Here is a 22,067-nt window from a genome sequence, read left to right on the forward strand (position 1 = left end):
GGGAGCCCTGAGCCGGCGTCTCCTCATCCCTCCCCAGCCCGGGGCCGGCTGCTGCCCCACCACCCGCGGGCCTCCTCCACGCTCCGAGAGATGCGGGTTCAACCTCATCTTTTGCCTCCTGCCCGGCCGTTCGCTGCAAAGACCGCGGTTAATGGGGTGTAAGGGAGGTTTTTAAGGGATCTGGCAGATGGAGGGCGAGAGCGGGCGTCGTGCCCCACTCGAGGTGCCTGGTGGGGTGTTGCAGGGATGGACCCGATGCTGTGCCGTCCTCCCAGCCCCTCGATCCGGCCAGGGTTTGCTTTTCATTTGTCTTCATCCAAAGAGCAAACGGGACAGGGAATGGTGGGATGGAGCTGAATGGTTTCCGTGCCGGAGGCACGGGGCGGTCGGGGCTCTCGGGCACCATCCATGCAAGTGCCCTCACCCAGGCACCAACAAACCCAATGGCAGCCGGAGGGACGGCAGAGAAAACACCAATAAAACTAAAATATCAAAATACCTTGCATTCCCACGGAGGATATCCCATGCCTGCTTGGTTTCAGGACACCCCAAAAAGCCTACGTCCCATCCACAGCCCTTTTCCTTCCCCAGGTAGGGCCCTCTGTGGGGCTGGATCAGCGTGCGGAGAAGCAAAGACCCATGAGCTCTGCACAGGCTCCGACCGGCAAAACCAGAGGCTGGAGCACGGCTGGGATTAGCCTGATGTCCCCGGGCAGCATCATCTCCCCCTGTGCCCAAGGGCCACTGCGGGGAAGCACCGTGGCAGGTCCCCCACCAGCAAGAGCGATGCCAAAGCGCCCGGCCGGTCGTAGGGAGCCCGCAAGGTTTCTTTAAATCTCCGTCTCCAACGGCCGCAGCTCATCCAGAGCAGAGAGTTAATAGGGAAGTAAGAAAGTGTCACTCAGGATTTCCTCCTCTTCCTCCCCAGGGAAGGGGACAGGTCTCGAGAAGTGGGAAATCAGTGTATTTTAAGCACCGCATTTTAAATTAGAACAAATTATAGCAATTTTATATCGACAAATAACTGTCCAGGAAGTGGTGAGGTCACTTATTTATTTAAATGATTTTGTTGGTTTGATTGATTTAGCTGTCTTTTTTTTTTCTCCTTATTTTTCCTTTTTCTTTGCCATTTCCCTTTTTTTTTTTTTGTCCTAATTCCCGGACAAACTGGGAAATGTCTGTGTATTTATATCTAGCTAAGGACAAGCAGGGGAATAACACAAAAGACCCTAATAATACCCAAAACTATCACCCCACGGGAGCACTTCAGCACTGAGCCTGCTTTTAATTACTGAAACATCTCAAGTTCAAGTTTTATGCATCCCCACAAGGAAGCCTTTTTGCCAAGATAAAGATCTGAAATCGTACAATACTGGCACAACGCAGCCCCCGTCCTGGGTCTCTATTCGAGCTTCTGAGAAGCGCAATACCCTCTAATAACTTATTATCTCTTCTCCAAGCACTTGCCAAAGCCGTATCAAATCTCCGAGGGTAAAAGGCGCAGGAAACGGGGTGTCATTGCCCTGAGCACGCTGCAGACTGCGGGGTCCCAAAATTGCCCGTAAGAATACGGCAATAGGAGATCATTTTACCCTTGCTCCTCTTTGGCTCCCATCCTGTAACCCTGTCCCACTGCCCCACTCCCAATTCTTCATCCTCAGCTATTTTAGGGTGGCCCTCGCTGACCCGCACCCGTGTCTGCCGCTCTGTAGATCCTGATTCCCCCATGTCCCGGGAATGGGAGAGCTACAGATTTTATCTCATCATCCAGATTCATGGAGCTGGCATCCCAGAGGGCCACGATGCATCTCCCCAAGCCTCCCTGAGCCCTGCAGAGCTCTTCCAGGTCCCCGTCTCCTCTCAAAGTTGCTTTGAATCATAACAAAACCATAAGACAACCTTTTTTTTTTCCCCCCCATGTGGAGGAAGCACGGTGTGGATTTAGACAAATTCCCCTGCAGCACAGATCCAAGCATCCAAAGACGGGGCGGCCAAAATCCCCACCGGGCTGGGGGGCAAACAGCAGCCTTGCCGTGGGTTTCCCGACATCTGCCCCGCTCCCCGAGAGCGAAAATGTAACGGGAACATTTCTGCTTCATCTTTCTTTTTTCCCCCAAAACGGTGTAAATGAGGGAAGCCCTAAAGAGATGTTCTTTGTTACAAGCAATTACCAAGGAGCCAGAAATCTCACCAGAAACCATCAATGCTTTTAAAGACATTACAACCCAAAAGTTAGCAAGGAAATAACTAACTCTGCAATATATTAAACACATCATTTTGTACTTTGGATGGCATTTAAGCCATTAAAGCATGAAAATATGATACTGCTAAAGGAATCAAGTTTGCACAGGGCTGCCGAAACCCAGGAAAAACAAGCAGGAGCCTGGAAGGTAACGCCACGGGGAAGCCCCCACCGCCAAAACCCCCCAAAATCCGAGCCCTGCTGCCAGCGAGCACGGAGGGGCTGACTCAGCTCTTTGGCCTCACCCAGTCACGGCACAGCCTCGGCTCTGGGCAGGCTGCCTTCGCCTTCAAATAAACGCATCCCCGCCGTGCTTTGGGGGTCGAGCCCGGTGCCGAGCAGAGAGGGCGGCGGGGAGGGACCGACTCCACGCGTGCAACCGTCCCAGTTAAAGCACTGGAGTTTCCCAACGCAGCCCATGGCAAATGTAAAACCCAAGCGCTCAGCCTCGCACCACTCTGTCCAAAATCTGCTGGTTATATTGGGCAGGATGGGAGGCTCAAATTAGGGCAGCACCATCTTCTAGGGGATGCCTGGTGACTTCTAGTTGTTGGCATCATATTGGGGTGTCCGCAGAGCTTATTCTGATTAACAGGGTGGAATATTGCACCTCTTTTCCCTTCCCTGAGTAAAATGGGATATCAGTTTTGCTGTTTCTGGTACTAAATCTCAGACTCGTCTACAGCCATGAGGGACCGCGGAAGTAGCGGGGGAATCGCTTGCCTCGCTAGCACGGTCCAGCGCATCCTTTTTCTCTCTAGCCTCAAACTGCAGCATCCTCTAGGAATAAAAGGGAAAAAACCCCACAGTCCTCTGAACTCAAGAAAAATGGACCCAGATGCACTTTAAATATTTTTTTTTTAAAAAGCCAGAAAGGCTTTTTCAGGGTGGTTTGCAGACGCGCCAGGGTTTGGGGAGCCGGGGCTGGCGAGGTGCTGGGTGTGGGATGAGAACCGAGATGGAGGTGGTGAGATACGGGGGTGTGGGCAGCGGTACCGAGGTGTGTCCGGGCTGGCGGGTCCGACACAGGACGGGGTGGTTCAGGGTGCTGCTTTTATCAGCGTAGCTTCGAGATGGATAGAGAAGCCACAGCGAGGTATGTGTCATCCCCAGTAAGTGCTGATACAACCCCTTCTCCTCACCGGCTGCCACCTGGGCAGCGCAAGCACCGCTGGAAGAAATGCTCTTGCACCCTCCTCCCACAGCCAGCCCAGTATTAACAGTGGCAAAGCCCTCTTCAGGCTGGATTTACAGATAGGATTTTTCCCCTTTACAGTCAATCTTTCTCGCCGGTTTTTTTTTTTTTTTGCTTTTTTTACCCCATACTTGAAGGCAAGAGCGCCCAATGCACAGGGTGCTCAAAGGCAGCCAGGACCCAAGCTGCAGCCTTGCACCCACCGACCGCCAACACCTCGGGGACACAGATGACACTAACACCTTGCACAGGCATGGACGAGGGGGTTTCCACCCCCTGCAGGTCCCAAACTCTTAGTTTCTCAGCCAAGAGCACAGGGCCGGGCTGTGGCTCAGGCTGATGTCACGCAGAGGGGGCAGGCAGGGAGGGAAATCCTTACCCAGCTGAGGATCTCGAAAATAGGAAAGCAAAGAGCAGCGGTTCTTGGAAACAACTCAGTGCCGTGGGAGGTGAGAAGCCTTTCCACCCGCTGGCTACATGCCACACGAGGGGTGAACGGGTGCTCGGGGTGAGCCGGAGCGGCAGCCGCTGGGCTGTCCCCTCCGGGGTGGCACCACTGCCGGCATGGCCCCATTGCTCCCTCCTCAGGGAAGGAGCCTTTTTGGGGAGGAAAAGTGGCCACGGAGGGGATTTGTGCCTGTGCAAGATGGGACCCAGCCAGAAAAACCCCGCAGGGCCAAGAGGAGAGGGGATATGAAAAGCCCTTGCCTGGCGAGGGGATGCCCAGCCACAAGCCCCCTCCTCTTCTTGGTCCAAGCCAGCAGATGCTGCAGGACGGGGACACGCTCCTGGCACGCACTGTGGTCACACCAAGCCGGGACACGACCGAAAGCACCGAATCTCTGACGCGCATACCCAAAACAAGCAGGATGGGAGACACCAACAACCAGCACCAGCACCTCCACCGGCATTCGCGCTGCTGCTGGGGCTGAGTGGGCAACAAGAAGGGACACGGGGACCCTACTGCCCCTCACTCTTCAGGTGTGGAAACCCAAGCTACAACCCTCCCTTCCTCACCCTCCGTTTCATCATTTAGCCCAGGACAGGAAAAAAATTAAACTGCAATGTAAGAGCAGGGAGGTCCACGCTGCCTCGGTCCAGCACCTCACTCCATCTACTCAACCTCCTTTGCTGAGGTGGGGGGAAGAAAACCAGCACCATTCACCCATTAAGCAGCATTAAACCTCAGAAAGCAACTTTACACTCAAAGAGGTCCAAGCCCTCACCATGCAAGCGGTGAGGGCTCCGCACAACCCGGCGCGGCTGCCTTGCACCCCTTCCCACATCCCCGGCACAGACACACGGGGCTCTGTGCATCCTCACAGCCTGAGGGATGGTTTTTACCCTAGGTGAGCGTGGCTGGGTAGAGATGTGCTTCCCCACAAGGGTTATGGTGGGTGGTGGAGCCCTCCTGGTCTCCCTTTCCTCCTTGACACAGTGGCCAGGACAGCAGGGATGGGGTGGAAATCAGAAATAAGGGGTTAAGGGCAAAGGAGATTTAGAAAGGGGGGAGAGAGGTTAAGGAAGACTGAATGGCAGCAAGAAAAAAGTCAAAGAGGGGGGGGAAAAGGCATTTAAGGGGGGGGGGGGAAGAGACTTTGCACAAGAGTTCTCAGGAGATGGGCAGAAGGGCTGGTGCTGCAAGGGGGAGCTGGGAGGAGGAGAGCAAAAGTGACAGCAGAGAGGAGGTGAGAGCGGTGGGAAGGGAAGGGAAAGGAAAGAGAAGGGAAAGGGAAGGCAGCCAGCAGGTGGGTGTGATGGGGGAGGCCCTGGAGATGCTCCCATTTACCCAGGAACAGACTAAACATCCCTGTATAGCTTCCAGCTATTCATTTTAACATGTTCTGCCTCTTGTGGATTATTTTGCAAGCAGCTGTGGATGTGAGAGGGCTTTGCACCAGGGCTGCAGCTCTGCTGAGTCGGGCTCTTGCTAAATAAAGAGCTGCAGAGAAGGGGGGGAAAAAAAGAAGGAAATTCCACAGGAAGTTCAAATATTTTATTACTTCCTGTTTGTACAAAGTATGTCAACACTTGGCACCCGCTGCGCCATTTGTTTAGAGCTAAGGTGTCAACTTGAAAAAATGTCCTTTTTCACTCCAGAGCTAACCCAGAAAGAGCCTGAGCGCAAGAAGAAAAAAAAATATCCCGGAGCGAGCGGGGCGCTCGGAGGGAGCAGCGGGATGGCTTGCAAGGGATGCTCAGGGACCGCGGCGGAGCCGCCGAGACGGTGGCTCGGCCAAAGCCACCGCTGTTATCAGCCCCACACACGCCTTGGCGTTGTTCCTCGCTTGGCTGTGGGTCCTTCAAACGAGCACGCTTGGGTGTCTTCAAAACCATGGTCCGGTTCTCCCGGTCCCCCCATCCAGGCTTTAGCCCCCGGCCCCACGGGGTGCTCCGACTGTCACCCTTTGCTTCCCTGCAATTTCTCGCCCATCTCGACTCGATTTCAAACTCCTCAGAAGTTTTTCTGGGCGCAGCTTTAGTTAAAAGACTTGCTCAAGGGCTGAGATGAAGCGATGGGACAGGGGTGGAAGATGAATGGCATGCTCAGAGGTGGGGCATGGAGCCCAGCCGCGTTTCTGGCCCAAAAACCCCACGAGAACGTTTGCTGGAGGAATTTCGCCGCATCTGAGAAGACGATGCCCAGGGCTTTCCCAGGATACCAAGACAAATGGCCAATTCTTTCCACATTAAGGGTGCTTTTCTGCCCGCTCGCACCAGCCCCACATCCAGCCTCCAGCCCCGGCCAGCGCCGATCCTGCACAACAGGAGCCAACAAGCACCATGTCCCACTCATTTGCAACACTGCAGCCAAGAAGGGGAAAAAACCCCTTATATTTTTACACACACGCACATATATATGCACATATATACACACACGTATGTATTTACATATATATATGTTAAAAAGTGTATGTAATACATATACACACACAAAAAAATTGCAATTCCTGCTGGCAACTCTCACCTCCCAAAGCCAAGACAGCCCGAGCCGTCGTGTTTGGCCAAAGGTGGTTATTACCGGAGCTTTACCGGCTCCGGTTGCCGGCCTGTGAGCCTGGCGGGTGCCGGTGCACCGAGGGGTGCTATGCCAGAGAGCCACCCAGTGGCAGGTTAACCAGGAAAACCACGTTGGGTTTCCACGAGCGAGCCCAGATCATTTTGCAGCCGGCATTTCCACACCGAGGGTTTTTGCAGACAACTGCAGGGAGGGAAGGGCGAAGGTCATTATTTAAGTACTTTTTAAAAATTTCATCTTCATTAGAAAATGCAAACCAAAGTGTGGCAAAAAAGAGGGTTGGGTTGTTTTTTTTTTTTTTTCTTCCAGTGCAAGACACTGGATTTTCATCAATCATGAATTTAAGCCCCAGGGTCAAAATGGGATTCAAAATATAACCTTTACTGCCAAAAAAATCTACGATCATCTGAAAAAATTCCCCAAAAAACACAACTCGGGTCTAAACTCCTTCGATCAGCAATTTTATGGGCTGTGGAGGTGCAGGGCCTGGGGGGGAGAGATTGACATTTGGGGTCCACACAAGGCAAGGGCATAAGCAGCAAATAAACGCCACGCAGACTTCCTTAAGGAGCCTACACCTCCTGCGCAAACGTTTTGAGGTCCACAAATCAGAAAAAAAAAAAAACAAGGAGAAAACTGCTGACCTTGCAGCCCAGGACGGCGTCCCAGGGAGGGCATCCCTCGGGCACACCAAGCCAGAGCCAGGGCAAGCCGCTCCATCCTCCAGTTTTGCCTAATTATGCCAAACGAAGGCACGGCCCCAACCCAAACATCGCAGGGCGAGCACGCCTACGGCTCAGCCCCCCAGCTCCCCGCCTGGCTACGAATCCTTCGTCTCCATATCAGAAAATTTAAATTAAAGATCGGGAGCGATGGGCCGAGCTGTTGAAATTCAGGAGGAGCGGGTATGATTCAGCGGGGGTTTGGCGAGCGGTGGCTATCGGTGAAGTCAGAGCAAACCAAACGCTAAGAGTAGTAACTATCTCGCCTTGTATTATTATTTATGTATTCCTGATTATTATTATTATTATTAGAAAGGCGATCTGATGCAGCAGATAAGGGGCTGAGCCAGGAGTCAGGAGACCTGGTTTCTATTCCTGACCTGGAAGAGTTGTGAAATTCCCTGCCTAACTCCTGCCTGCTTTCCCCTCCCAGCCCCGGGCTGAGCCCGTTCCCAGTGGCTGCAGCACCCACCACGACCCAGATTTATTCGCCACCCCAGCCCCACAACAGGCACCTGCCTTGTGTTTCTGGCTTAAAAGAAAAACCAAGAGCATTGCATCGCCTGGATGCTGGCTTTGCAAATCCAGCCCGGCAGCTTGACAGGCTCCTGTAAAGCCGCTCGCATTCCAAAATAAAAATCAAGGGGGAAGAAAACCCAACGAACCCCGATGCAAATAAACTCCCTTCGCCGAGGTAACAGCCTCCACCTGGCCTGACATCAAGGGGCACCGATGGCCCAACGACAGCATCAACAGAAAATATTTTCTAAAGCATATTTAGAAGGATCAAACCGTTTCCCCTCAATTTGGGCACCGACAGCTTTACACGCGAAGGGAACAAACTCTGCTTTATAGTCCCCGGGGTGGTGTCGAGTGAGCAGGAAGGCGAAGGCAGAGCAAAAAGCTGGAGACGGAGGCCCTGGGGACAAGGTCCCACCGCACAGGGGGTCCAACAGAGCAAATAACACTCATGGAAAGAGGAAACTCCTCCAGCTGACGGCACCGGAGCATTTCCCCGCGCTCCTCGCATCACGGGAGATGCCAAAGTGAGCTCAAACCGGCCCGACGCCGAAAACCAACCCAACGAGGGCGATTCGCAGCCACCTTTGCCAAGAGCCGCTCTCAACCAAAAGGCACCATCCTGCACCCAGGAGAGCCTACCCGATCAAAACAGAAAGACGTTTCTGCGGTTGAATCGTCTCTTTGGTTTTCTCAAGCAACGCAGCCCCCGGCCGCGGGCGCTGCCAGCCGGAGCCTTTGACAACCCGAAAGCGAAACCACCGCTAACCAAAAGGGGAAGGTGCTCGCCGAGCTCTCCTGGGCCCATGCGGACAGACAGGCAAATACAAGTACAGCGCGGAGGAAACCTGCAAACATTTTTGGTTTAATAATCAGCAAGTCAGCCTCCGAAGCCAGGCGCAGCATCTCTGGCTTTGTAACTCCCCCCAGAAACACCCTGCACGCCGCCAGATTTGAGTCCTTCGTATTTTCGCTGTCAAAGCCCAAAGCATTTTCCCTACATCCCAACCACCACGAGGTCCGGAGCTATAAAACCATCCCGCCACGATGGGATACGGAACGCGGCAAGAGCAAGCAGCAGGCAGGGACACAGGCCACGCTCCGCCGTACGGAGAAAATAAAAGCAGCCGAGCCGTGCCCGCCGTGGCACGCGTTCTCGGGGCTCGCTCGGCCACGCCAACGCCATCTCATTAGCTCCTCGCGCTGCAAATGGTGCCTGCGCCGGCTGGCTTTGCCCGGCCGCTGAGGCATCCTGCATCCTTTGGCCACGGAAAGCTCGGCCCCCTGCACGCCCCCCCCCCCCCACCGCCGCGCTTCTCGGTGGCTGCCAAATAAAACACATCACTTACTTCGTGGCTCCCGGGGTCCGTCTACGGTCACTTTAATGGCTCGGTGATAGGTAGCGACTTGGGTGGGGTTGGTGAACACGGTGATCGTCAGGGTAAAGCTTTTTCCTAAGGAGGGTGGGGGGAAAAAAAAAACAAAACAAAAAACAAAACGAAGAGAAATGAGGATATTCACATGGGTTCAGCTCTTGTGGGAGCGAAAGGCTCCTGCTGGAGCGAGCTCAGACAGAAATATCCCCATCCACCGAACTCCAACACACACATCATTTAATTTTATGAGACATTATTGCCGAGACACAAAGCTCGGCCGGCTCCCGCTGGGGTTCAGCTGGCTGCAGCAGAGAGAGGCTTGGACCCGGTTCAGAGCGGGAGCCAGGACCTTCCTGGATGGAAAAGTCACTTATCCCCCCCCCCTCCCCTGCCCTGTCCCCATATCGACCCCTCCACCCACAGCAGCTTTCTGGTGCCTTCCCGCTCAGATGCTTCCCCTTTTCCCATGGGAATCCAGCCCTGAAACGCGGCGCTGGACGCAGGGACCCCCCTCCGCGAGGGATGGATAAGGGTCCCGGCTCCCGTGGGATGTTCCTGCGGGAGCAAGCTGGTGAGACGGCATCAGTCTGCAGGCGATGGGTGCTGGCGTTCGGGAGGAGAAGCCCGGTGGCTTTGGCCCTGCGGCTGCATCCACGCGGGGACGTTTGGAGAGGACGGTGGCTGCCCACGTACGGGGGCCAGGGCCAGAAATTGGAAACTACAAAATGGGAATTGAAGCCGGCCAGCTTTGGCCACCAGAAGGGGCTACCAGACAGGTGGCCCTGCCGGCTGCGAGGACTGTCCCCCTGTCCCAGCCCCGACCAGAAAACCATTGCTGGGAAAGAGTTCAGATACCATCCTGGGGGCTTTTCAGGGATGCTTTTGAAGCACAGAGCTTATTTCCTTTTTTTTAAAAAAAACAGGGGTAAAGCAGTAAAAAGCCCTTGGGAGCCCAATTTTGCAAGAAGACAACAGTCACCCCTTGCTCCAGCAGAACACGTTTCCATCCACAGCCAGAAAAAACTTTTTGGCATCACGGAGGGTGTTATCACCCCTGCACCCATATGCCACCTCAACCACCAAACCCATCCACCTCCTGCAGCCTTGGCATCCCCATCCTGGACCCTCTGCCTTTTCCTTGCCCGTGGGAAGGGCCTCCGCTCTCCCGCAGCCTCCCCGGATTCAGGAGTCCTTTGGGTAAAGGAGAGAGGTTTGCACACGCAAGGGAGCAAACCTCTCTAACCAAACCCCCTCCGAGAGAAATCACCCTGAGATTTCAAAGCTACGGAGTATTTCAGAGGTATAAACCCCAGCAGGAATCAGCCTGGAAATGCCCAGGCAATAGCCCTTAGCTCTTCCAGCCTTTATTTCACAAATAAATGCAGTAAGAAACCACCTCCTTTCCTTTTTTCCCTAAAGGGATTAGGGGTTTTCAGATCCCGACCATGATCTAGCTACGGGGTTGGACCTGAGAATATCCACAGCAAAACAAAACAGTATTTATACAGCTAGAAGGAAAAAAGAATAAACAGAAAAAAATGAAATTATCTCCTCCAGAGAACATCCTGCAATTATCCCAGGTAGGAGAGTTTCTCTACGGGAACGTCGGAGGGGAGGGAAATGCTGGCTTTAAAGCAGACAGCAAACATCAGTCCCTGCCCTACCTCAGCTTTCAAAACAGGACTAAACGCTGCACAACCCTTCAGCTCATTTTCTGCACAAAAAGGAATTTATTTTTTTTTACCCTCCCAAATGCAATTTTAATCCCCAATGAAACGGTCGTGCTGACAACCTGCATGGAAGAGCCGTGCTGCCGCAGCCTGCGGAGCATGAAGGCTCCCGGGTGCCTGCACGGCCACGTAAAAACCAACCAACGCTGAATATTTGTTGGCAAAAACGTTTGCAGAACCAGAGTGCAGGGATGAGGATTATTAGGAGCAATTATTTAGGAAATTCCGCGGGAGGAGAGGCGAGGGGAGGCAGCCCCTTGGTTTGCACGCGAGGGAGCAGGCAGCGTGCAGGCAAGTCCGGCTTGTCCGACACATTAAACCCTTCCGTACGCTGGGAGCTGAGCCCAGCATCTGATTTATTTTTATTTTTTTAATTTTTTATTTTTTAATCTCCATGTGAAATAACTTCCCTGCATTTCAGTTTCCCCCTCTGCTCACTACAGATACAAATACCTCTCCAGGGAGGACGGCCGGAGCGCGGAGAGCCAGCCAGGCCATTTTTGTGTCTCTTAACAGCTCTCAAAAATCCTCCCATGAATCGAAAATGACAATTATTACTCAGCATCATTTTTACTCATTTCCCGCCTTCTCGGGAAGCTGGGCCGAGGTTACTCAGTCCCACCGCGCCCCAGCCCCAGCCATGGTTCACCCACTGCGTGGGGCTGGATCCCAGCTCCTGGGTGGGTTTGGGAGCACCCACGGCTCCGCGGGATGCTCCGGGGGGATATTCCGGCTGGGAGAGGAGGCGGTGGGGTGCAGCGGGCATCGCAGCACCCCGCTGGCCTTGGTTTTCATTTTATACAGTGCAATCTGAGCGGAAAAGGGTTTTTTGGGTGGGTTTTTTTTTGTTTGGTTTTTTTTTTTTTTTAGAGCAAAGCATAGAGAGAAACTGGTCCTTTTCCCCTCCCTTTGTCTTGCACATGGAGATGGTAATTTGTTTTTTGTTTGGGGTTTTTTTTGGGGGGTGGGGGGAGGTAGGGACCTGCTCTTCCCAGCTCACAGTGCCAGGGAATGATCCCAGACACATTAATACTAAAAATGCCCAATTCTGAATCATTTCAGGTCATGTTTTCAAAACGAGAGCCTCGCTGCTTCTGATTTGAGAGGGCTCCTGCAGCTCAGCACACGTACGGGCTGTTCACGGAGGCAGATTCTGCGTGTTTACAGACGCACGCGTCCACACATCGGATTTACACAAACATTTATACACACACACAGAGCTCTGCTCCAACAAAATATTTTGCAGCGAATCCAAATTTCTGCCAGAATAAACGGGCTTTCAGAGATTAAGCCAACCAAGGGAAAGCAAGCGTGACACCCAGAATAAAAATGGAATAAGAAACGATTTTTCACACTAAATAGGTCTGAAAGAGCCTCTTGCCAGGAAAGCACAGCCGTACACAGGGAACCAAGCACATACTTCATGCTGCGAGAAAACCCCACTGTGCCACCTTCGCGCCAGCCCCAGGGAGCCCCGGTGGGGGTTATTTCTCTGCAAATATTACAAAGCCTCATCCCACAAGAATATATTAAAAAAAAAAAAAAAAAAAAAGAAATCAGCACTTAAGTTATGTTTCATGCTCCAAAGCCTGTTAGAGGCAGCGGAGGTGTTTCCACTGCTGTAATGAGTATTTGCCAGGACTCTGCCCGAGGAGGGAGACTGTTCACCCAAGTGCTTTTTGAGACTGTAAACTACTGTCAATTCAGAGCTTGGGAGCGCAGAGGAAGAAAGTTAATAATGAATTCAAGAGTCAAGCTGAGATTGGGTTGTATTCAGTTTGGAAATTTGTGTAACGAGGATGAAAAAAAAAAAGAAACCAGAAAGAAAAGAGCCTAAGAGAATAATTGATTACAGAAATGAAAGCTTAATTCATAAAAGAAAAACATTTTCCATCCATCAACCTGCAACCAGTTAAGTGGAGAGTTTTAAAGAAACTGCAACATGGAGAAGGAGCCAACAGGAAAAAGGAAATGTATGAAAGAATGTAAACTATTCGAGTTTCATAAAGAGGAACAAGTAAACAGTTATTACATGCAAATAATTCCTAACATCACTGCTTTTAATTAATGCAGAGAAGTCAAAATATATCTGACATTGTGCGCATACATTCGAACCCTTTGAGAAAATGCTGCCATATGGCCATTAAAATATAGCGTTCTTATTTTTGTTTCAATGAACAATTAAGCGCTTCGATCTGCAGCGTTTATTGGTGACGAAATGCCGAATTTCTATTTATACTTCCGAAATTCAGGTACAACACGGCTGCGGGGGATCAGGGAGGGCTCTGCCCCCGCCACCCGCTGCCGTTCAGTATTTTGCGGGGATTTATTTCCCTCTCCTCGGATGGCACAGCCCGAGTTCCTTGACGGTTTGTTTTGAAAAAGCCAGCAGCGTGATCCGTTTAAGGCTAAAACGATAGAGCCAACCTCTACGGCCAGAAAATCAAAATTCTCTCCCGCTTTTCCATGCGACAAGCGTGGAAAAAATAAGCCAACCTCCCCCCCCCCCCCCCAAAAAAAAAGCCCCCAGATTTCTATCCTGCGCCTTCATCTCCCGACCGCAATGAGCTTTTCTGTCCGCCTTCCCTTCATGCCCAACACCTCAGGATTATTTTACTTGAAACCCTTGATTTTCACCATTTCAAACCGAGCTGCCAGGTGGGTTATTAACCCCGGAGCACCTTCCCCGTGGGAAGGGGACGCACCGACCCACCCGAGAGCGCCTGCCTTCCCCCACCCCGCCGCGGAGGTTTTACAACCAGCTATTTGGTTTTATTTTTTATCTTTTTTTTTTTCCTCCTGCATCGGCATTGCCCGACACCTCGGCAAAGGGAAAAGCCTCGGGATAAGCGGGGCAGAGCCGCTCCGCAGCCGGGGAGGCGGCGGGGGCTGCTCCCGCATCCCTCCCATCACCCACTCGGGAACATCTTCGGGACTGGGGGGGGGGGGGGATTCCTCCCTGCGTGACAACCCCAGCCCGCAGCAACAAAACCACCGGCCCGCGAGAAACACGCCGTTAAAATCAAATAAACCAAAACTAAACCTGGTTTGGGTTTTTTCTTTTTTTTTTTTTTTTTTTTTCTTCCCCTCCTCTTTCTTAAAAAAAAAAAAAAAACACAAAACCAAACCAAAATAAAAAGAGCAACCATTTCCCGGCCGGTACCTACCCCTGCCACTTCTCCCAACAAATCTGAGGTCGTTAAATCTGGCTACTTGGTTTTTCATCACGGCGGAGGCGTTGCGGAGTTCGGCCGAGTAATTTTCGTCGTTCCCTGCCATCACCGTGACCACCGTCCCATCGGGAACATCTCCGAGGGCTACGACCTAGGGCAGGACCAGAGGATTTTAGGCTAAAATTAATTGCGGTCGGAGCTAACCTGCCCTACGGTTCCCCCCCCCACACACCCCTCTAAACCCCCCTCCCAAAACCCCCAAAGCAAAACCAAAAGCAATCCGAAGGCTGGAAAATCGGGGGGAAAAGGGGAAACTGAGTTTAAAAAAAGGGGTTAAAAGGAGCGAGGGGCTTCTACGGGGCAGGGAGCGGGAGGTGTGGGTCAGCCCCGCCGGGAGAATTTGTTGTTTTATTTTGTTTCATTCGGGAAAAAAAAAAAAAAAAAATTAAATTTTTAAAAAGCGCTGACCGAGCGCAAAGCGGTCGCTACCGGGACCCCGGAGCCTGCGCCCGGTTGGGGCACAGGGACCCCCCCCACCACCACCCCCCCTTCCCGGGGAGCATCATCCCGACCTCCCACCGCCGGGACGGCCGGGGGAACCCGGTTTGCACACCCCCCCCCCCCCCAACCCCCGCCACCCCCGCCGGGCTTCCCGGGACTCCGCTGCCATCCTGGCCGGCTGCCCCCCACCCTCAAACCCCCCCCCCCCCCCCCCTCCTTGCTTCTCCTCCTTCTGATTTTTTGGGCTTTCCTCGTCTCAGCCCCGTTGCCCCAAGCCCCGGGACCGCAGCGGGGATGCCCGGCCCCGGGGCTGCCCCGTCGGGAGCGGAGCCGGGCGGGGAGCCCGGGCAGCGCAGCCCGGTGCTTCAGCTCTTTTTGCTTTATTTTATTTTTTTTTTTTTTTTTTTTTTGCAGATTAGATCTCCCTTCCCTAGCTCTCTCTCCCTCTCCCAAGAAGGTAATTAACCTCCACTCTCATTAAACTTCAAAGTTGCCTGAGAGCTCCTAACTGTACGGAATATCTAAGATGCTGTGACCGCGGGGCAATGCGGAGACTTGATTAAAAATAATAAACCCGGGTTCCCTTGAAGGTGATGTCAGGGAGCGAGTTAAAGCGAAAGGGGCGGAGGGCAAGAGGCGAAGGGGGTCGGGGCGGAGGGCAAACCCGGAGCTCAGCCGGTTCCCACCGAACCACCGGGATTTACCGACCGGGTCCCCGAAATTCAAGGACTTACCTTGAAAGCGACGGGCAGCGTTTTGTTGCACCTCCAGTGGGACGGTAACACCGAACACAAAAAGTTGGGGCTGTCGGTGCGCACCAGTTCACCGGCGTGATCGGCCAATACATCCACGACGGAGCGGACCTCGGGTCGAGCCCGGGCCCCCGGGGCGGGGGTCCCCAGCGCCCCGCTGTTCTCGCCCATCTTACCGCAGGGGAAAGCCGTGGAGGGAGGTGTGAAGCGCCTGCTGGTGCTCGGGTCTACGGGAATACGCATCACAACGGAGGGCGTCAGGGAGCCGCCGCGGCCCGGGGGAACGAGGAGGGACCCGGTGGGGTCCGGTGCCCACCGGTCGGTTACGGTGGGATTCGGGATTCGGGGGCGGCGGGGGCAGCGGCGGCCGGGCCCCGCGCTGCCTCGCTCCGTCCCGGCAGATCGCCGTTCTCGGCGGAGCGGTGAGGGGTGATGGTGGTGGTAGGGGGTGGTGGTGGTGGTGGTGGTGGTGGTGGTGGGGAGGGGGGGTGTCCGCTCCCGCCCGGTTCCGGGGTTCGTTCCCGGTGGTGGTTTCGCTGAGGTTCCGTCAGCCCCGCCCGGGAAAAGGCGGCGAGGAGCCCCGGCAGAGCCACGTCGCGGCCGGGCACCCCTCGGCTGCAGGCGGGTCCCCTCCGCCGGGCGGCCCCGAAACCAGCTCCCAAGTGTCAGCCGCGCCGCCCGGTACCGTATTTACTGCCGGCCCCGGGGGGGGGGCGGGCCGCGCCCTGACGGACGGGGCGACGCGCCAATGGAAGGAGAGGGGGGGGAGCCCGCGGGGGTCCTTCTCCCCGCCCACTACGGGGCTCCTAGGCGGGGAAGGGGCGCGGTCAGAACCGAAAGGGGCGTGGACAAGCGGGGAAAGGGGCGTGGTCTCCCCCGAAACGGGCGTGGTCGCGGGGAACCACGCCCCTCCCCCTCACCCCTCCCGCCGGGGCGGGCGCACGTCGGGGCCCCGGTGGCTTCTCGCCGCCGCCGCCGCCGCCGCCGCCGCCGGAGGGTTTTGGGGCTCGGTGGGGCCGGTTTGGGGCCGAAATCGTCGCGGTGGTGCAGAGAGGCTGGGAATACAGCACGTCCCCAGCCGCGGAGCCCTCCCGCTGCCGCCGCCCGCGCTCCCCGCCGTGCCTCGGCCGTGGCGGGACGCGGGGCGGGGGGAAGCCGCGGCGGCGGGGCAGCCCCTGGGGACCACCGGCACTCGCGTCCCCGACGGCGGCGGCGGCGGGGGGGGGGGGGAGTGGCTGGCTGAAAACCGCCGCTCCCCATCCTCCGCCTTCTACTACCCCCCCCCCCCCCAAAAAAAAACAAAACAAAAAAAAAAACGCCTCCATCTCCGGCGGTCCCGGGGCTCCCGGTGTCCCCGGCAGCTCCCCCGGGGCTGCGGCTGCGGTCAGGACCGGTGGCTCCGGCCGGAATCGTTGGCGAGAAAATTCGCGGCGAAGCCACCGGTTCTGCGGGAACGGAACGAAGGTGGCGGTTCGTTCCCCGGCCGCGGAAACGCCGAACCGCGGGGGGCGGGCGGAGGGGCAGAACCGGGGGACGAGGCGGGGGTTGCTTTCCCCGAGCTGCCCGGGATGGACCGGGACGGCCCGTCGGAGCGGAGCCGACCGGGCCGCAGCGTTCCCGGCTCTGGGCTGTGCGGTGTGAAACGCATTTTTTTTTCCTTAAAACAAACAAAAATAACCCCCAACGCTAAAAAAAATATTTTATATATAAAATTTCTCCTTTTCCTCAATTCCCTCCACAAATTAATGAACCGTTTTCCTCCGCAAGCCGCAGTGCCCGGAGGGGTGAGCCCGGGCCGAGCTCTGCACCCCGCTGTCCTCCAGACCCAGAAACTCCCCGGTTTTGTCCAAAATAAAAGAAAAAAAATTAATAATTTTCTTTTTTAACTAAGAGGAACCGAGGTTGCCCCGTTAGTAACCGGGGCAACTCGGGTGCCTGCGCCGGGGCCGTCGAGCCGGTGCCCGGGAAAGCTCCGAGCCCAACCGGCCCCGGGAGCCCGGGACGGGGACTGGGGGGGGGGGGGGGGGGGGGGACACGACACGCAGCCCCCCCTCCCCGCGTGTCAGCCCGTCTCCCGCGGTTACCGGCACTGAAATCCTGCCCTTTTTAGGTGAAAGCAACCGCCGGGTTTAGTTCTATTTTTCACCCCCCCTTCAGCAGCGGCGGGGGGGGGGGGGGGGAACACCCACAAAAAACCCCAGAATAGGGGCAACGGGGGGGGGGTGTGTGTCTCCTACCGGCTTATCCCGGCCTCACGCCGGGATTTACCGGGGGCTCGACACATCCCCGTGTGTCGTGTCCCCCCACCCGCGGCGGGAGGCACGGAGGGGATGGGGATGGGGGGGGGGGGGCACACGGCGCATGCGCTGCAGCGCGGCGGCGCGGCCGCTAGTTGGCATCGAGGTTCCGCCGTGGCGGCTCCGCGACGGGGCGGGCGCGACGGGGCGGCCCGGGCTGCTGATTTTTCCCCCCCTTCCTCGCCGCCGACTCCAGGGTTTTCTGCAAGGAGGGACTTCTCCTGCCTCTTCCCGCTGCTGGACAAACCCCCTCCCGGGGTTAACCCGCCTCCGTGAGCGGTTCTGGGGGGGTTAACCGGTCAGCGTTTGTCGTGTTCCCCCCCACCCCCGGAGGTGCAACCCCGGAGCCGCGCAGGGTGGGTGTCCCTGCAAGGCCTCATCGGGTGATTTTGAGATCGGTTTGCAGCAGAGCTGCCCTCCCCGCAGCACGGTGCTCGTTTCCAGGTTTACTGGCTTTACGTCTCCTGCTTTTCCTCCTCCGGCTGCTTTATCCGTTCAGTGTCCGCTCATCCCCGCATTCCTCTAATCCCTTTTTATACCGGGAGCAACTTGTTGGAAAGGGCACCTAATTACATCACCCAGGTGTCCTCAAGGAACGCCGGGTCAGCCACCGAGGTTGGGTATTCCCAGGGCGCAACGTATCCTGCTCCCTCCCCAAAACCCGCTTTCTCCGGCACCCTCTGCCCTCCCACCCCGACTTGTTCTTGACTTCAGGGCGACGGGATGCAGACTCACCCCCGTAACCCATCGCACGGCCCCGCGCTTCTCCGCATCGGTGCAGAGTTAGTCGCCAACTTGCAGCACTATAAACCGAAACCCAAACCACAGGGCAGTGCCAAACCGGGCTCTCCCCAACCCCCCGTCGGCTGGTGACCCCCAGAGGTGCAAAGACCAGGAAAGCAACGCAGCGGCTGTTTCTGCAAAGAGGAGTTCAAGCGAGCAAAGCCGTCCCAGAGCTTTGGGGAACCCACGGCACCGTGCCCTCACGGGAATTCTCTTTCTTTTGAATTATCCTTTTCAGCACGAGCAGGATTCGGAGTCTCAAACAGGGGGGGCAAACCTCACCCTGTTCTCATCCTCCGCAAATCAGGAGACATCGACACGTGGGGATTATTCCTCCGCCACCCTCCCCGCACTCCAGAGGAGGTTAATAGAGTATAAGACCCAGGATTTGCATGGGCCTCTTTTCAAATACTTAAAAGCTACTGTTCACATCGCAGGGAGGTCAGCGGCTCTTTAAATCATTACTCGCTGGGATTACTTCCCTTACAGGCTCCTCTGTAGTTTTTAATTCATTTGAGCTGCTATTTAGCAGCAGAGTCACTCGTTTCGACGGCAAGGAAGCGAGCGCAGAGGCTTATAGGAAGCTTTCTATTAAAAATTCATCGCAAACTCTGCCTCAGAGCTCTCAGGAGCACGGCGCTCAGTAGGGCCATGCGGGTGTCTGGATCTATTTTGTAGTTAAGGGAAGGGGATCTGAGAGCAGCATGCAGGGAGGGAGCGTGCTATTCATTCATAAATCAAACAACAGATGCTGGGTGCAATGGGGTGCACGACGGTGACAATTTTTAACCCCTGAGTGTCACCGTTAAAACGGGCTCCCACGGGGCGATTAGGGGCGTTGCAGGCGAGAAGTTCCTGTGGGAGGAAGCTGCGGGGTTCAGGGGAAGAAATAAGGGGAAACTGGGGGGAGAAAAAGCAGCGGCTGCCCCAGACATAAATCAGGGGGAAGCCGGCGTTTGGGCGAGGGACCAGCTGCGAGACCGGCCTGTTGACGACTCCAGCAGGGCTGCACCGGGCTCTGCTGCGCCCCGGGGCTGGGCGATACCCACAGTGGGCGAAACCCTTCTCGGCAACCGCTTCCAGGGCCAAGACTGCAGCTTGACATCAAATCCTGGGCCAGGACATCCATTAACCCCGTGGGAGCCACGGCTGCCCAAATCCACCTTGCTGTCTGCACGTGCACCCCTGGTGTCCAGGATCTTTGCTTGAGGCAGCAAGAGGAGGAGGAAGGCTCTAGCAAGAGTTTTCGTCCCTGGCATGAAACGATGTCCCCAGGGAAAATCAGTGTGAGATTCCCACCTGGTTGCTTGCGTCCGGGTTTCATTCACCATCAGCTGAACGATCAGAAAAGGCCCCGGCCGGAGAAGTGGTCGCTGACTCTCCCTACAGCTTTGGGGCTTGCCTGTCCTCCCAGTTCTCCCCATTTCATACCAGTACAATTTATTACCAATCCTCATTTAAATCAGCATCCCCAGGGAGACACTCCACACGCGCGTGCACCCACACGCGCATCCTCGGCCGCTCGGGGACCAGAGCGGTGAGCCCCAAGCGCACGCACCGGGGCGAATCAGGAGCGATGCCGCTGCCGTCGGGGGATTTATCGTCTCTAAATAGCGCACGAGGGGAGCCAGGAGCCATCGTTCCCCCGGCATCGGCCTTTGGCGGGCACCCTGCGCTCCGGGCGTAGCACAAATGCTCGAGCGTGTGCAGCGCCGACGGGATGAGATGGGGTTTTCAAAAGCTGCAAAGTGACTTAGGAGCACGAGTGCGATTGACGTGAATCCTGCGGTTCTGAAGTCACGAAAGTGCCATTCTTCGCTGTTCGGGACCGCGATTCTCCTCTCCCCACAACGCCCCGACAATGAGGAGCATGTTCAGGGCTCACATCCTCTGTGCTATTGATAGCACGGCCGAGCTTTTTGGAGCGTGGGTCCCATCTGCCACTTCCACTCCTTTTTAAAAGATCCTAATGACTGTCAGATCCTTTTAGTTCTTAATTAATTTCAGAGTTCAACTGCAAATAGGAAACAAGGCAGCTTTTGCCCTTACGCATATGAATATTACTGTTCCATTTAATGTGGTTACTGGTGGAATGCTGTTATTCATTCCTGCCTGCAATAAAAGCCACATGTTTTTAAAACTTTGCACTTGAAAAAACTTTTAGGAAAGAAATCAAGTATGTTTTGTATGCATGGCATGAGATAAAAACTAGTCATAAATATTCAAAGAACAGTTAGAGCTTTATGCTTGATTTAAACAAGTGAACAGAGAAGTACGACGGTTGAAGTAAGTGGAGAATGAAAGCCCAATGCTCCTTTAAGAATGTGCTTATGCAGAGAAAAGGAACTATTCATGCAAAGGTTATGGAGCACCTAAGGACATCCCATCTCTTCCAGAAATGCCCAAAGGTGGATAGCGCAACTGGAAACATTGGGCTTTGTTCAGAGCTATTCAAGTTCATGGGAGTTTCTCTTTCTTTGGGGGTTTCGGAGGAGTTTTAGGGGGGGTGCAATGCCTCGTGCCAGACTCTATGGGCAACGAAGACTCTTCTTGCATGGAGACATCTCCAACGTGTCCGTTCCCCACGTTGGAAGGCAGATGGTTGAAGTCACGGTGAGTGTTTCGTGGGGCTCCTCGGACCCTGGGCAGACCTTCCCTGGAGCCCAGCACAGCCAAAACCATGAGGGAAGGGACTGAGCGCCAGGGTCCTGGGCAGTGCCCGTCCGGCGGCTGTGCCGCCAGAGCCTGGGACGATGTCGAGCCCTTCAAAACCCAAAACGCGACAGGGGGAGAAATAAAAAAAAATTCCAAAGGAAAGAAAAAGGGGAAACGTCTGGATGGTGGAAAGAGGAACCGAAAGGCACATGACAACGAGAAAAGTACAACGGGGTGGATGCAGAAAAACATGATATGATTTCTAATTGCAAGGAGAGACGCTCGGAGGAGTCGCTGTCACGGAAGGGCTCCTGGGCAGAGCACCAAGGGCCGGGGCGCAGGGAAATCCTCCTGCACGTGCCCAGCAAAGCACTCTTGCAACACAAAAAGACTGCAGAAAGCAGTTTCTTGTCTTGGAAAATAGCTGTGCATTGGCAAAACTGCCCCACAGCTCGTCCCCATCCCTGGTGGGGTGGGAAAACCAACCTCCTGTCCCCGTACTGTGGCTGAACATACAAAGGGTGTTTCCCAAAGAGCCTTTTTCAATGCTGTTCCCTACACCCTGGCCCAAAATGTTGGGGTGATGCTGGGTATCAAATGGGTGCTGAGTGCTCCCCTGCTACGCTGGGAAGGGTCTTGCATCCACACGCCGCAACGGCGGCCGGGGTACGTGCTCGAGCCCTGGCAGGGTGAAGCATCCGTGCCGTCCTGAGCGAGGCTGAGCTGGGCTCCGGCTGCCGAACGATCCCTTCGGGGAAGTCAAACGTGAAGAGAGAGAAAGGGAACCTTGGGAATCGCTCACGTTCCTGCACGCTCGCCTGCCTCCATGCGAGGGACAGCCGGCTGCTAGAAAACCGTGGCCAAAAGTTTCACCGCTTCAGGGCTGCAACATCTGCAAATACCTCTTGGATGTGGGGGCAGAAACGGGTGTTTGTCCCCCACCAAGGAGGGCAGGAGGGGGCTGGCAGCCGCCTGCGCCGGCCGTCAGACAGGGAACTCCAGTTTCCCTTTTCGTTCGGGTCTGATAGAGCATCTTAGGGTCATGTCTCAGTAAAAGCAGTTTTACAGGCAAGTGCAAACACATCATATCCGTTTAACTTCCC

General features: G+C 55.2%; 1 protein-coding gene across 2 annotated transcripts in view; it reads right to left on the minus strand.

The window, feature by feature from the left end:
• The window catches only part of RUNX3 (RUNX family transcription factor 3), a 41,032-nt gene extending 25,429 nt beyond the window's left edge, over positions 1-15,603 (minus strand). The window contains exons 1-3 of one of the 2 annotated variants that reach the window (XM_049820965.1): positions 15,212-15,603; positions 13,971-14,127; positions 9,047-9,151 (exon numbers count right to left, since the gene is read on the minus strand). In XM_049820965.1, the coding sequence (XP_049676922.1) occupies positions 9,047-9,151; positions 13,971-14,127; positions 15,212-15,472 (523 nt within the window). In that variant the 5' untranslated portion in view covers positions 15,473-15,603. The remainder of the gene's footprint in view (positions 1-9,046; positions 9,152-13,970; positions 14,128-15,211) is intronic. The other variant, XM_049820966.1, reaches the window with a different exon arrangement.
• Positions 15,604-22,067: the final 6,464 nt, after the last annotated feature.

This window comes from Accipiter gentilis, chromosome 17 (genome assembly GCF_929443795.1).
Source record: "Accipiter gentilis chromosome 17, bAccGen1.1, whole genome shotgun sequence".
NCBI lineage: Eukaryota > Metazoa > Chordata > Aves > Accipitriformes > Accipitridae > Astur > Astur gentilis.